Source organism: Aquarana catesbeiana, linkage group LG09 (assembly GCF_042186555.1).
Source record: "Aquarana catesbeiana isolate 2022-GZ linkage group LG09, ASM4218655v1, whole genome shotgun sequence".
In the NCBI taxonomy this organism is placed as follows: Eukaryota; Metazoa; Chordata; class Amphibia; order Anura; family Ranidae; genus Aquarana; species Aquarana catesbeiana.
In genome coordinates this window covers 225,631,679-225,648,380 of record NC_133332.1, presented here as the reverse complement: position 1 = coordinate 225,648,380, position 16,702 = coordinate 225,631,679, and the positions used below count along the sequence as shown (strand labels likewise).

General features: G+C 45.9%; 1 protein-coding gene across 3 annotated transcripts in view; it reads left to right on the top strand.

Moving 5' to 3' along the window:
- The window catches only part of LRSAM1 (leucine rich repeat and sterile alpha motif containing 1), a 145,624-nt gene that overhangs the window by 74,345 nt on the left and 54,577 nt on the right, over positions 1 to 16,702 (top strand). For all 3 annotated transcript variants that reach the window (XM_073599857.1, XM_073599856.1, XM_073599855.1), the window contains exon 15: positions 7,290 to 7,360. In XM_073599857.1, coding sequence (XP_073455958.1) covers positions 7,290 to 7,360 — 71 coding nt within the window. The remainder of the gene's footprint in view (positions 1 to 7,289; positions 7,361 to 16,702) is intronic.

Genomic DNA, 16,702 nt, shown 5'->3' with positions numbered 1-16,702 from the left:
ACTCCTCTGTCAGCTTGTCCACAGCCTGAGCAAGTTAATAACAAGGAAAAGAATGGAGACAGAAGAAATTTCTGCTCACAAGTTTACATAGCTTGCCAGTGTCCAAGGAAAGCAGGCGCAGATAGGATGGAGCTCAACCACATTTCCCAAAAATTTCTAAATCACAAAGACCAGGCAGACGCTGATGATTGTTCCGTATGTGCACAATGAAAACTCTGCCTGGGACCTTCTACCTTCAGATGCATTTCACCCTAAAAACTATCTGTCACAGAGATAGGGAGGACTCTTTGTACATAACACAATTTCTCATACATATTTCCTATTTGCCAAAAAAAAGGCTATTTTTAGCAGGTGATTCTTTTTCCAAGGTGGGACTTTTTTTGTAGCACATATGAAATATGTATATTTGATCTGTGTATTTTTTCTAAAATTTGGATTATGCTAATAACTTGTACTGTACAAATAGTCCTCCCTTCCTGCACCTCCCCATATCTACAACTAAAGCTGGCCATACACAGATTTTTTTTTTACAGCCTGTAGAAGGGGGAATCTCCCAGTGTGGCTATTGTATTCAATCAGCCAGCATCACTGGCTGTCAGAATACCTAAAAAAATGCCTGCATTTGATTGGATGCTGCCACTGTTCATCTGACCATTATTTGTCCAGCTCCTTTTTTTAAGTCAAAGAATATTGGGCAGGTTAATAAAAAGAAATTTACAAAAGAAAAAGAATATCGGGCATGAGGGTGGTAACAGGGTCACCCACATTGCAAAGTTTGTCCAGTTCATCTGGAACCGGATGAAATTTGCATAGTGCATGGCCACCTTTAGGCCCATTTCTGGGGTAAAACAAATGGGGGGGGGGGGGGGGGGCAGGGGTGTTCCCAGATGAGGCTTCCAGTTAGTGCATCCTGAACAATAAAGTTTTAGGATAATGCTGACATCATCAGCATGCAGCTGGTCTTTATGATTCAAAAATGAACAGGATGTTGGCGTTCAATGCACAGCAAAAATACTGTAGGTGCAATGGTAAATACTGTGTATAGCAATGAGAGCATCTGATGTACAATGATGATTATCTTTTTTTTTTTTTTTTCTATATAGATTATATAGAAATCTGTTTTGCATTTACTTAACCAGTAGTCATTGCTAATTCATCTTTTCAGGATTAATCACATTTTTTTTTTTCTTACCTCCAGTAAAAACTGTAAACATTTACATTTCTCCTATCTTTTTGTCCTGGTGACGATGAGAGAGGATAAATCTTCTGACAGAGGTTCTAACTCTTCGCAATGCTATCCAAAACGTAATAAAAATAAAATAAAATTGACTTCAGAAACACGTTAAAATAGTGTGTACAAGGGGGGCGTGGCCTGAAGCTGCATGGAATCATGGAATAGGGAGTGCAGACTGAGAGCTCCGGCTTCATCACATCCTAAATACCGATCCTTCGGGACATTATTGCCCTTTTTACTTGGCACACAATACCCTCACCTGGCAGTGTACCCTCAGTGCTTATGTCACCGCCGAAACGAACCCCGGGAGCGCTGGCCAAGCTGAACAAATATCACCACGAGGAGCGGGACGCGACTAGGGAAGATGGCTCCTCGCCCGCGGAGGAGGCTCCTCTCACAGGCGACACAGCACGCATTCTCGAAGCCGTCTCCCTCTGCCAGACTATCCTCACCTCTAAAATAGAGGAGGTTAAGGTCGATATCTCCCTGATCCGCCAGGATATCCACAAACTGCGGGAGAGGGTGTCTGAAACGGAGCGCAGGATTGGGCAGGCGGAGGACGACATCTCTCCATTGCAGGTCACCACTGAAAGGCTTCAATACCAGCTAAATGTCGTCCTCAGCAAACAGGACGACATGGAGAACAGACTCCGCCGCTGCAACCTCCGTTTTGTAGGACTGCCGGAGAGAGCGGAAGGATCGGATCCCCCTACATTTTTAGAGAATCTTCTCATTACCAACTACAGCAGGGAGGCATTCTCCTCCATGTTTATGGTGGAGCGGGCGCATCGGCTGGCTGCGAGACTCCCGCCGCCTGGAGCCCCCCCGCAAACTTTCATCGCAAAATTCCTTAATTATCGTGACCGTGACACAATTTTGCGCCTCACCCACGAAAAGGGTAACATTCCGTTTGGAGACACGCACATTGCGGTTTACCCGGACTTCTCCGCTGAGGTCCAAAAGAAGCAGGCAAAATTTACGGAAGCCAAGCGTCAGTTACGCAGCCGCCATCTCCCCTATGCCATGTTGTTTCCAGCACGTCTCCGAGTGATCCGGGACGGAAAGGCCCACTTCTTTGAGGACCCCTCCGCGGTCATCTCATGGTTGGAGCAACAGGATGCAGTTGCACCGTCTTAATTTTCCAGAATATCTCCTTTACAGCTGCAAGATTCAGAACTGGGAACCCGAGACCTTCACTCTTGATGGCACCTTCACTTTCTGTGAGTCATGTTCTATTGCATGTTTGCCCCTCTTCCCCTCCTCCATTTTGACTATGTTCCCCTGGCGATCACTATATGTGGCCTAACATCCTCCTCCCCTACCCGCCATGTATTGTACATGCCGTCATTCTAGACACCTGAGAATCTGCCTCATGTCCCTGCAAAATATTTGTACCCAGCCACATAGGAGCACGATGTTCGCATTTACCTAGGTACTCAGATGCTGGTCTTTTTAGCATCAAATTGCACTTCTAATAACTTTTGTTCGTCCCTAGGGACAGTCGGGAGCGCACCAATACCTCCGCTTTATTCACAAATCCTTGTTTGCTCTTCTCACCCCTGTCGACATTGGTGCACCTTGCTGCCCCCCCAAGAACTGTTTCCCTGGCCAGCTACAGTCCCCACGACCGTGGAGGACTGCCACAAGTTTGTTAAGCCATGCTGGTCCAGCGTTGGCAAGGTTCAAGGTTTTTTTGGTTTTCATTTTTTTTTCTCTTTTTCTTTTTTTCTTTTCTATCGATATGGTATCTGACATGCTTATTGTTGCACTTTTTGTACTGCTGTCTGCAATGTACTATGTTTACTTAATTCCCTCTTGTTGTGGCTCACCGCAAGTCTCACACAGCTGCTCTGTGGTTTTTGTGACCCCACCTGCGGTGACCCAGCACACAGGTTGTAATACACTTATCTATATGCATATCCCTGTGCGTGGGCATTTGAACTCTTATGGGTGTGGGGGCGGGCTACCCCTCTCTGATCTGGCGTCTCTAAAGTTGGTCACCTGGAATGTGAGGGGGCTGCGGGCTAAACCCAAATGACTTGCCGTCCTCTCCCACCTCAAACAAATGCGGGCGGACATATCTATTCTCGTAGAGTCTCACATTACGGGCCAACTACAGTTGGCACTTAAAAAGCCTTGGATGGGTTGGATTTACCAAGCCCCTTACGCCAATAACTCGAGAGGGGTTGCCATTATAATTGCTAAAACTGTCCAATTCCAACTTCACAATATGCGGTCAGGTCAGCAGGGCAGGTATCTGTTCCTGCACGCCACCATTGGGGGGCTTGAGATGTTAATTCTAGCCTTTTACATTTCCCCGCCATTTCAGTTTGCTGCCCTCAAGGATGGATTGGCTTTTATGGCTCAACATCCTACAGTGCCATGTGGATTGGGGATTTCAATATGGTCATAGACCCTCTCCTCGACAGATTCCACCCACCTGGCACAACACCCACCCGTTCCACACTGACTAGGTTTGGGAGATTTCTCTTGGAGTTTGCACTGACAGACACCTGGAGATTCAAACACCCCACCACTGCTGCGTTCTCCTGCTTCACCCCTCACAGGCCGCTATGTCCCGCATAGACATGATCCTGGTTTCCTCTGCCCTGATCCCGGACCTCCTTGAAGCGGGGTTCGGGACCAGGATTTTATCAGACCATTCACCTTACTGGATCACCCTCCGCCTCCCCGACCCGCATGTGGAGACTGAACCCTTTCTGGCTCACAGTTCTTACAGACTTGGAGGCCATACAGCGTGAGTGGACCTACTACTTTCTCTCCAATGTGGGGTCGGCGTTGGTCGGGCTTGTATGGGAGGAACTCAAATTACATGCCCGTTCAACCCTCTCTACAAGGTTCAACAGACACAAAGCCTCCTCTAAAATACTCATGCAACAGGCCGAGGAACGGCTTGGCTCCCTCGAGCAGCTCTTTCTCATAGACCCCTCGCCCTCTAATTGCGCCCAACTTCGCTTACAATCTAGGCTTACAGATCACTTGCACTTTGAAAAAGCAAAAAGAGGAATATTCTTTAGTAAACAGAAAATATTCGAGCATGGCCCACTTAGATCATAGTCCTCCTGTGGTGGTTCAGCTCCACTCGGAGTCTGGATCCACACTTACAGACTCTGCACAGGTAGTTCAGGAATTCAGACAATTTTATGCGGACTTGTACACATCAAAGACCAACTATTCCCTGGACGAATTGTGCTCCTTCTTACAGACTGTAGACTTCCCCTCCCTCACTGAAACCCAAATTGAGCTTCTGGAGGCACCCATAACCGAGGACTGCATACTAGAGGCGATGGTGAGTCTTCCTGCTTCCAAGGCTCCCGGCTCAGACGGCCTACCCCTAGAGTTTTACTCCCAATTCCAAGAGATTCTCCTCCCTAAGCTACAGGCCCTATACTCCCACATTTTTGACTCCGGTACCCTCCCACGTTCCATGAACGAAGCCCTCATTGTCCTCATCCCGAAACCAGGCAAGGACCCTCTATACCCTGAATCATATCGCCCCATCCCCCTTTTACAATTGGACGTTAAAATACTAGCAAAAATTCTTGCCCTAAGGCTCAATGAAGTGATATTGAGTCTCATACACGCTGACCAGACCGGCTTTATGCCTAACAAAAACACAGCATTTAACCTCCGGAGACTGTTCATGAATCTTCAAGCCACACATGAAAATGTCGGGTCCAGGGTGGTGGTCAGTCTGGACGCCGCTAAGGCATTTGACTCAGTGGAGTGGAGCTACCTGCGGGAATGTCTCCGTAGATTCGGCTTTGGGCCCAATTTCATCAGGTGGCTCCAACTCCTATACCAGGCTCCCACCGCCCGGATCCAGGTCAACGGCAAGATATCTGATACTTTTCCCCTAACCCGCGGAACCCGCCAGGGATGCCCCATATCCCCTCTTCTGTATGCGTTAGCCGTAGAGCCCTTGGCTATCGCCATTAGGGCACACCTCGACATCAAGGGCCTCCGCCTTGGACAGGTGACTGAAGTACTTAGCCTTTATGCAGACGATATGCTCTTGTATTTAGAGGATGCAGGCCCCTCCCTGACAGCGGCTCTACACTTGATCCAACGGTTCGGTAGCTTCTCGGGGCTGCAAGTCAACTGGGCCAAATCCCTGATTCTCCCCATTGACCTCTCTGCCCCCACGCCCGAAGAGGCGGCCCTCCACCTGGTTAGGACTAGTAGATTCAAATAACTAGGTATACAGTGCTCACGTTCCCTCCCTGAATATACACCTCTCAATATTGAACCGATCTACAATCTCCTCAAAAAACTCCCTCTGGGAGTTATGGGCCGCATTAACTTAGTCAAAATGATCCTTCTCCCCAAACTGCTCTATCTATTCTGGCACTCCCCTCTGTACATTCCTGCCCGTATGTTTAAAAATATGGAATCCATTCTCAACACGTTCGTTTGGGGCTCCTCCCGGCACAAACTTTCGTGGCTGACTCTAAAACGCCCTGTGCACTTAGGGGGCATGGCCCTTCCTGACCTGTCAGTCTATTACATTGCCTCTCAGTTATCCCATTTCTATTACCTCAGCCGTCATGATAAGCTCCGTTACTCCACACTGGTGTGCACATCGGTTACTGACGTTGTGGCCCACCCCTTCCAGATACTTTTTTGTGGACACCGGGGCCCCCCCCCGCTCAGGGCATAGATGCATTATGTTAAACCATCATCGCAAAATCTGGCAAATGGCACAAACCATCACTGGGGCTTCTCCCCTACATGCTCACACACCGCTTTGGGCTAACCCTCAATTACCTGAATTGATGACTATCCCTGATCACAAGCTGTGGATAGTTTGCAGAGTCATTTACCTATCCCAACTCATTGCTGATGGCGCAGTAAGGACATTTCAGGTCCTCAAAGATGAGTTCAACTTACCCAATCACATGTTATTTCGCTTTCTCCAGGTCCGTCATGCCCTCCAGTCCCAATTCGGAGACTCAGTCCCCGTCTTGGAGTCATATCCCCTGGCGGGAATGCTCCTCGGTGAGGACCCTAAGAAGCTAATCTCCATTCTATACAATCAACTCCTTTTGCCAACTGCCACCTCGCAGGCGTATCGATTAAAGTTCAGGTGGGAGGACGATCTGGGGGAGATGGAGGATGAGGAGTGGGGGGAGATCCTGGGTTCATGTAGAAAAGTGTCCCCCAAACTCTCAGACCGTCTTACACACCTCTATATTCTTCACAGATCTTACTTCACTCCCTCCCGTTTAAGCAAGTACAGGCCAGATACCACCCCAGCATGTCCCAGATGTGGCAGTATAGACAGCACCTTTTATCACTTAATTTGGACTTGCCCACCCATTCAACAGTACTGGTCGCAAGTTGTCAAATTTCTCCACGACCACATGGGTTCTCCCTTGACGCTATGCCCACGTCAATGTCTACTTGGCCTTCTCCCCATCACCGAGGAGCAGAAATACTTGTCTACATTTCTACAGGAAACATTATTCACAGCTAGAATGTTAATAGCCCGCCTTTGGCTCAGGGCTACATCCCCTACCATACAACATTGGAAGAGGGCTGTTAATCTCACCCTCCCGTATAAAAAAGTTCTTTATTCCCACCATGGTTGTCTGGGCAAATTCCACAAGATTTGGGATAGATGGGTTGATGATTCTTCCACTGGTTCTGATTGAACTTAAGTATGTCTTTACTAACTTACCATGCCTACCTACTATGTAGCACCATTGTCGGTGCTTACAGTGAAAGCAGGCAGCCATGCCTTATTTATATCAAGCAGTATTCACATATATCAATACCATTGCAACATGACATAAGGAAAAAGAGATAGGAAATTTTTCTTTTCTGTTATTGTTTAATTTTGTTTACTGTTGGGTGCTAATCGCACCATTTCTTTCTGAAAGTAATCTCCTGTATGATTGTTTATACTCAATAAACTTTATTTCTGATAAAAAAAAAATAGTGTGTACAAAAAAGGATGGTTATAATCTTTGGGAGGGCACAGTCTTGAAAATCATTCTCTTAGTGACATGTCCAAATATGTTGTGTTGCATAGGATAAAAATGGAGCAGCTCATGGCCATCACGCAGGAAGAGGCAGAAAACCTTCGGCGGAAAGAAGTTGCTGGTAGGTACCAAACCTGTGTCTGGACAGCTACATAATATACCCTGTGTAACTTATTGCCTTTAACCGTTTCCTCTTTACCCTCTGCTTAAGGAAAATCATTTGTTAAAACATAGATATAAATGTCTATATTGTGCATTGAAAGTATGTTTCAGTTCTTATTAATTTTTTTTTTTTAAAGGTAACTTTATTGTACATAAAAAAGACAATGTACATAACATTTGTGCAAATGTAACCTATAAATCAACATAAAGAAAAAAAAGGAATGAGCAAACATTGCTCAGGTATCACCACACAAAAAGTTCAAAGTGTTTATTCATTACACGTAGATCATGGACCGAGGGACCAAACATGTTGCATGGATATTTCTACAGGTGTAAAACAAGTATCATCAATAGAATAATGTATAACAATACAGCTATCAGGCAGAATGGAGTAGGAATAAAAAAAAGAAAAAAAAAGAATGGAGTAGGAATAAAACAATGATATCAGTAAATAAAGTGCTGCGCAATTCATAAGAGTCCATAAATTGATAAAAACACAAGTGGTGTTGGTGTAGATAAACGAGCAAATTGAAGTGCAAGTGACACGCAGGAAACAAATCTCAAAGACGGGTGTCAGTGATCCCTCCACCGCACACAGATGGCCTCTCACCTCCCAAATTCGACCTGAAACAGGTCACACAGCAAGAGTCAGTGTAGCTGACACAGCAATCCAGGCAAACACTCCGGACATAGCCGCTCCAGGATGCGTCTCAGTCAACATAATATGGCATGTGGAAAGAGATAACAAAGCGATCTAATGCTCTCTGTATTGTAATGCTCTCTCTGTAATGCTCTCAGCCTGATGAAGTCCCACCTACAGACGTAACGCGTACGGGGGTCAGGTGTTCGCATGACGTCACCCGCGGCCATCTCGTTCACTATCAGTTTCGTTTGTCCGCCGGCACTTGGACCTGAGTGCCGTTATATGTAAGTGCAACTTATCTTTTTTACCTTAATAAAAGATTGAACATACAGAGAGCATTAGATCGCTTTGTTATCTCTTTCCACGTGCCATATTATGTTGACTGAGACGCATCCTGGAGCGGCTATGTCCGGAGTGTTTGCCTAGATTTCTGTGTCAGCTACACTGACTCTCGCTGTGTGACCTGTTTCAGGTTGAATTTGGGAGGTGAGAGGCCATCTGTGTGCGGTGGAGAGATCACTGACACCCGTCTTTGAGATTTGTTTCCTGCGTGTCACTTGCACTTCAATTTGCTCGTTTATCTACACCAACACCACTTGTGTTTTTATCAATTTATGGACTCTTATGAATTGCGCAGCACTTTATTTACTGATGTTTATATGAGGTTTTTATTAAATTAGCCTTTAGCGTCTGCTAGCAGTTTATTATTGCCTGGGTCCTCCTGGGTTAGCGCTGGATACTCTTTTTTGTATAAAACAATGATACTCTAATGCCCTGTACACACGATTGGACATTGATCAGACATTCCGACAACAAAATCCATGGATTTTTTCAGACGGATGTTGGCTCAGACTTGTCTTGCATACACATGGTCACACAAAGTTGTCGGAAAATCTGATCGTTCTGAACGCGGTGACGTAAAACACGTACGTCAGGACTATAAACGGGGCAGTAGCCAATAGCTTTCGTCTCTTAATTTATTCTGAGCATGCGTGGCAGTTTGTGCGTCGGATTTGTGTACACACGATCGGAATTTAACCGATCGGATTTTGTTGTTGGAAAATTTTATAGCCTGCTCTCAAACTTTGTGTGTCGGAAATTCCTATGGAAAATGTGTGATGGAGCCTACACACGGTCAGAATTTCCGACAACAAGGTCCTATCACACATTTTCCATTGGAAAATCCTATCGTGTGTACAGGGCATTAGCCTTAAGCCCTACGTTATGTACTAGGTGGTATAGTGTGATCAGAATTTACCCATACATCCCAGACTTTATGAAATTTTTGAGGACAACCTCTGGCTTCATATGTCAGTTTGTACAGGCATGAGCGATGGGCTGGAATCTGAGCTGTACCTTTATAATCTGGCCCTGTTTGGCCTGCAGTATTTTTGCTCCTTCGGTACAGCAGTAAAGTATCCAATGGGGAAAATGCCCTATGATCTAGACTGGGTTAAATGACCCACTTTTTGTTCCAGAGCACGTAATAAGCTGGATTCTCCTCTTACCCTGGAAGATCTACAAAAAGCTCTGTCTGGTACAACAAAGCTCCAGATGGGCTAACAGGAGAAATATATATAAAATCTTTGGGGACATTCTTTTCCCGGAACTCTTGGCTGTGTTTAACAAGGCTTACGAACTTGGGACTCTCCCCCTTCTATGAACAAAGCTATCATAGCTGTTCTTTTGAAACCTGAAAAAAAAAACCCTTAAGCCTGAATCCTATTGGCTAATCTTCCTGCTCACTTCTGCCGTTAAACTTCTGGCAAAAGTACTTGCTAACTGTTTATCTAAATTTATCAGGGACATCATTCATCCTGATCAAACTGACTTTATACCAGCTAGATCTACGGCTCAAAATATTAGAAGACTGTTCCTTAATTTACAAGTTAGAACTAACAATACGTGCAAAGGGGCTGTTCCCTCAGTGGGTGCAGGCAAGGCCTTTGATAGCATAGAGTGGAACTTTGTGGCATACATTACATAAGTTTGACTTTGGTCCACATTTCATTCAGTGGGTAAATATCCTCTATTCAGCCCCCAATGAAAGTAAGACGTCAGTGACATAAAATGAGGACCAATGGACATCAACACTGGAAGCAATACCCGCTGTATCTACCACCCCCTCCCAGAAACTGACACAGCTATTTATTCTACATGGGGTCTATTATTGTACTCCTGTGGTGGATCTGAATCGCCATGTTGTTCTAGGTGCTCCAGCTCCGACAGCACTCTGATTCACATGCCTTGGCACTGCCCCAAAGTATTTAGATACTTGTGCAATATTTTTTGCACCGTTCAAGATTGATGCTGTATCCCACCACTCCTTGTTTCTAAAATAGCACCCTTGAGTAGTATCCATGAGAATATAGTCCCACTGTGATCCAAACTACTGCTAATAATTTTTTTTCTCCTCACTCGTAAACTTATAGCACAGAGATAGTTATCTCCTAGTCCTACCTTTGCACAATGGTAAGATACAGTTGATGCTATATCGGAGAGAGAAAAATTAACCTATCAGTACTGGGGCTGTCCAAAGAAATAAAATTAAAAAAAAAAAGTTCCCCTTGGCTTTCCCCTTCCTTACTAGCCTATTCCTCCACTCTGCCTCCATAACTAGTCAGTCGACCTTCTATATACTGTAATTTGTTATACTTCTGATGAGACTGGACGATGTCCCCTGTTGTATATAGGTTGCTGTATTTCTATTTGCCTTCTGAGCCGTCACCTGGGTTATCAATCTGATGTTAATAGGTGTGATGTGTATACTATAATGTACACTCCTATTTAAATTACTGTACTGCCGTGGCCAAAAGTTTTGAGAATGACACAAATATTAATTTTCACAAAGTCTGCTGCTTCAATGTTTTTATATATTTTTTGGCAGATGTTATTATGGTATGCTGAAGTATAATTACAAGCATCCATAGGTGTCAAAGGCTTTTATTGACAATTATATGAAGTTTGCAACAAGTCAATATTTGCAGTGTTGACCCTTCTTTTTCAAGACCTCTGCAATTTGCCATGGCATGCTATCAATCAACTTCTGGGCCACATCCTGACTGATGGCAGCCCATTCTTGCATAATCAATGCTTGGAGGTTGTCAAAATTTGTGGGTTTTTTTTTTTGTTCACCCACCTCTGGAGGATTGACCCCAAGTTTCCAATTTGATTAAGGTTTGGGGAGTTTCCTGCCCATGGATCCAAATTTTGATGTTTTGTTCCCCAAGCCACTTAGTTGTCACTTTTGCCTTATGGCAAGGTGCTCCATCATGCTGGAAAAGGCATTGTTTGTCACCAAACTGTTCTTGGATGGTTAGGAGAAGTTGCTCTCGGAGGATGTCTTTGTACCATTCTTTATTCATAGCTGTTAAATTGTGAGTGAGCCCACTCCCTTGGCTGAGAAGCAACCCCACACAGGAATGGTCTCAGGATGCTTTACTGTTGGCATGACACAGGACTGATGGTAGCACTCACCTTTTCTTCCCTGGACAAGGTTTTTTCCGGATGCCCCAAACAATCGGAAAAGGGGATTCACCAGATAAAATGACCTTACCCTAGTCCTCAGCAGTCCAATCCCTGTACCTTTTTCAGAATATCAGTCTGTCCCTGATGTTTTTCCTGGAGAGAAGTGGCCTCTTTGCTGCCCTTCCTAACACCAGGCCATCCTCCAAAAATCTTCGCCTCACTGTGGCAGTGCATTCACACCTGCCTGCTGCCATTCCTGAGCAAGCTTTGTACTGGTGGTACCCCGAGCTTGCAGCTGAATCAACTGTAGGAGACGGTCCTGTCGCTTGCTGGACTTTTTTGTGTGCCTGGAAGCCTTCTTCACAACAATTGAACCTCTCACCGTGAAGTTTTTGATGATCCGATAAATAATCGATTTAGGTGCAGTCTTAGTAGCAGCAATATCCTTGTCTGTGAATCCCTTTTTGTGCAAAGCGATGATGACTGCACGTGTTTCCTTGCAGGTAACCTTGGTTAACAGAGGAAGAACAATGATTTCAAGCACCATCCTCCTTTTTAAAGCTTCCAGTCTGTTATTCTAACTCAATCAGCATTACGGAGTGATTTCCAGCCTTGACCTTGTCAACACTGGCACCTGTGTTAACTAGAGAATCACTGACATGATGTCAGCTGGTCCTTTTGTGGCATGGCTGAAATGCAGTGGAAATGTTTTTTTTTGGGGGGGGGGGGGGGGTTTAAGTTAATTTTCCTGGCAAAGAGGGACTTTGCAATTATTTGCAATTCATCTGATCACTCTTCATAATATTCTGGAGTATATGTAAACTGCCATCATAAAAATTGAGGCAGCAGACTTTGTGAAAATTAATATTTGTGCCATTCTCAAAACTTTTGGCTACAGCTGTACATTGTGCTACTTGGGTTTTAAGATGCTTATTAACAAAGTTAATTTGTATAAAGATTGATATTGTGTCGCTGCTATTTCTTTCTCGAACATCATGGGACACAGAGCCAGAGTAATAACTGATGGGTTATGTAGGTACCATTAGATATTGGACACTGGTCACACCCTAAGCAGGAAGTTCAACCCCCTATATAATCCCTCCCCTTCCAGGGATACCTCAGTTTTTACGCCAGTGTCTTAGGTGTTGGACATGTAAAGATGTCCTGTGCTGAAGCTCCAAAGGGAATATCCTGATATCCTATACTGGGGCAAGCCAGGTGAACCGGATCCATTCAAAGTGTCCTTTCTTGGCCGAATTAGATGGTACCCGGGCCTCGTGTCCGAAGAAACGAGGTTTTACCTGTAACGCTTCTCTTTTTAGGGAGCTGGACCCCACAGATCAGAAAATGGCTTTAAATCTCCTAATTTCTGGCTGGGTGCTTTACAGGGCCAGAACTGCAGGATCCCCCTATTTGTAGGGGGCCCCAGTCTCTGACGTTTTTTTAAACGGAGCCCACCGTGAGAATTGAAGATTGGGTCTGTGTATACAGAACCCTGCGGCTGGATAAGGTAAGAGGAGATTCCACAGAATTTTTGAATTCTAGTAGGTTTTCTCCTTTAAGGTAAATGCACGCTATGCCTATTGTGACCACCGGGGGCTGCCAAGAGCACATACTTTCTCATGCTGATCTATCTCAGGGTTTGACGCTGCACAGCTCCTCCGGCCGACTCCAGGTAGGATGGGATGGGGGGATTTCTCCTCAGGAATGTTCCCCCCAGGCTAGGGGGAGGCTACAGATGGGCTTTAAGGCGGTTTTAAACCGCACTGTCACCGCCGCCGCCGCCAGGCAGCCATTGCTCATGCAGGCCCTATCACTGCCGGCCTCCTCCTTCTTCCTCCACCCCCAGCCTGCCTCTAGGCTTGTCCCGGAAGGGTCGGCTAGCGCGGGAAGTGCTTGTTTTTCGAAAACGAAGGGGGGGGGGCGCGGTGCGTCAGCACAGCGTCAGCGTGCTCAGACGCTCACAGTGCCAGAAGCATGGCTATTTCAAGCACACTTTACAGGTGCTCTGAGCTTTGGAGGGACACAGAGCTGACGGTCGCATGTAAGGTGGGACACGGGCATTCTCCTAGGCTGCATTTACTAAGGGAACACCAGACTGGGCATTTGGTAGCAAGGCTTTGCCGGACTACATCGCTCAGCAGTCAGTGTTCATTTTGGATACCTCACACCTTGTTGCTTTGCACTATGGGTAGAAGAGGTTCAAGTACCCCCAGAACCAGAGACGCTAGGGGATCTCGTTCAGGTTCTGAGGACCCCCTGTCTGCTACATCCTCCCCCCCTGAGGGGCCAGGGATGGCTTGTCAGGGAGAGCTGTTGGGGTCAGGGGCTGTACCTGCTTCTGGCACTTCAGCCCCTGTATACATTACACAAGAGGTTTTTCCTCAACCATTACTGGGTTAGAGGAAAGATTAATGGCCGTGATTATGTCTTCATTCAGTGGAAAGAAACGTACTAGGCCTTCCTCTGTTTCCCAAGACCCTCAGGTAGAGGAGCTCTGGGATAAAGGAGACAAATCCCTTTCAGAGGATCAGGATGGGACGGATGATTCCTCTTCGGATGAATCAGGTGGAGAGGGACCCTCTTCGGCTTCCCAAGAGGAGAAGGTCTTAGTACAGATCCTTACTGGATTGGTCCGCTCCACATTTAAGTTGCCCGTACCTGAATCTGTTAGGGAATCCGCTTCTTCTTTGGGGTCGCTGAAACCCTCTCAAACAGCACATGCTTTTCCTGTTCATAATTTACTTGAGAAGCTCCTTTATTCTGAGTGGGTTCACCCAGATAAGCGATTTCTTCCGCCAAAAAAGTTTTCAACACTTTATCCTATGGAAGAAAAATGTATTAAGATGTGAGGAATGCCGGCCATTGATGCGGCCATTTCCTCTGTAAATAGTAGTCTGACTTGTCCTGTAGACAACGCTCAGATGCTCAGGGATCCTGTGGATAAAAAGATGGAATCCTTATTAACCACTACACATCCGCGCTATGGACGAGTGACGGCCACAGCGCGGACCTGAATTCCCGGGAGGCCATCATACGACGGCTCCCCTGTGCACGCTCCCAGCGCGCGCTGTGATCACCGAGTCACTGAGACTCGGCTGATCACCGATCCGAGTAAGGGGCCGGTCCCCTGGCTGACAGCTGATCACATGATGTAAACAAAAGATTGGTAATCGTTTTTTTTTTTTCTACTCACGCTGACAGCGCGAGTAGAAAAAAAAAGCTGATTACCGGCTCGGATATGAGGGACATCGGTCCCCAAGTGGAAGAGGCACATCTGCCTCATCAGTGCCACCTAATAGTGCCATATAACAGTGCCCACAGTGCCACCTAACAGTGTCAACAGTGCCACCTAACAGTGCCCACAAGTGCCACCTATCAATGCCAACAAGTGCCACCTATCAATGCCCACCTGTAGTGCCAATCAGTGCCACCTGGCAATGCTACCCATCACTGCCACCCATCAGTGCCCATCACTGCCACCCATCAGTGCCCATCACTGCCACCTATCAGTGCCCATCACTGCCGCCTCATCAGCATACATCAATGAAGGAGAAAAATGACCCGTTTTAAATTTTTTATAACAAAATATAAAAAAATAAAAAAAAATTTTTTTTTTACATTTTTTTTTTTTAACAAAAAATAAAAACCGCAGAGGTGATCAAATACCACCAAAAGAAAGCTCTATTTGTGGTGAAAAAATTATAAAAATTTGGGTAAAGTGTTGTTTGACCGTGCAATTGTCATTCAAAGTGTGTCAGCGCTGAAAGCTGAAAATTGGTCTGGATAGGAGGGGGGTTTAAGTGCCCTGTAAGCAAGTGGTTAAAGGATGTTTTTTCCTTAGCAGGATCAGTGGCTCAACCTGCAGTAGCAGCGATTGGAGTCTGTCAATACTTAACAGACCATGTTAAGCAGGTCATCAAGGTTTTACCTGAACAGCAGGCCCAGGGGTTCGCTAACCTTCCAGCGGCCTTATGTTATGTTGTTGATGCCATCAGAGATTCTATCATGCAAACCTCTCGTCTTTCACTTGGGTTGGTACATATGCGTAGAATCTTATGGTTGAAAAATTGGTCAGCTGAAGCACCATGTAAGAGGCTGTTGGCTGGGTTTCCTTTTCGTGGTGCAAGGTTGTTTGGAGAAGACTTGGATAACTATATCAAAAGAATCTCTTGTGGGAAAAGCACTCTCTTACCTGTTAAGAAGAAGAGTAAGCATCCCTCTTTCAAACGGACTCTTTTCCCAGCGTCAGGGGCTTCAGACTCCAGGCAGTCACGACGGCCTCCTCCGTCTGGGGCAAGAAACAAGAGTCAACCCCAGGGACAAAAGAAGTCCTGGGGGAAGAAGTCTTCTAGACAAGACACTAAGGCCTCTTCATGAAGGGGTGCCCCCGCTCGCACGAAGACTGCTACAGTTCTCAAAGCTCTGGCAGGAGGACTTCCAGGACAGATGGGTAATCTCCACGGTAACCTTAGGGTACAAGCTGGAGTTCCAAGAATTTCCCTCTCCTCGTTTCCTCAGATCAAGTGTCCCCAGAGACCCAGAGAAGAAGCAGTCGGTCCTTCTAGTGTTAGAGCGACTTTTGTCGCAAGAGGTCATTATGGTGGTTCCCACAAAGGATCAAGGATTGGGCTTCTATTCCAACCTTTTTACGGTCCAAAAGCCAAATGGGGATGTCAGACCCATTCTGGGTTTAAGAGATCTGAATTGATTCCTAAAGATACAGTCCTTCCGCATGGAATCAATTCGAACAGTAGTCTCCATCCTGCAGGGAGGAGAATTTTTGGCATCGATAGACATCAGAGATGCATACCTACATGTGCCCATTTTTCCTGCTCATCAGAAGTTTCTATGCTTCGAGATAGGAGGGCGCCATTTCCAGTTTGTGGCTCTGCCTTTTGGGATAGCCACTGCACCTCGAATGTTCACAAAGATCTTGGCTCCCCCTCTGGCCAGATTAAGGGCTCAGGGTATAACTGTCAGAGCATACCTAGACGACCTGCTCTTGATAGACCGGTCGGTAGCTTCTTTGAACGGGAGCTTGAGGACCACGGTCAAGTATCTGGAACATCTAGGTTGGATCCTCAACCTAGAAAAATCTTTCCTAGAACCAGTAAGAAGACTGGAGTATTTGGGTCTGATCATAAATACAAGCCAGGAGAAAGTATTTCTTCCTCAGGCAAAGATCAC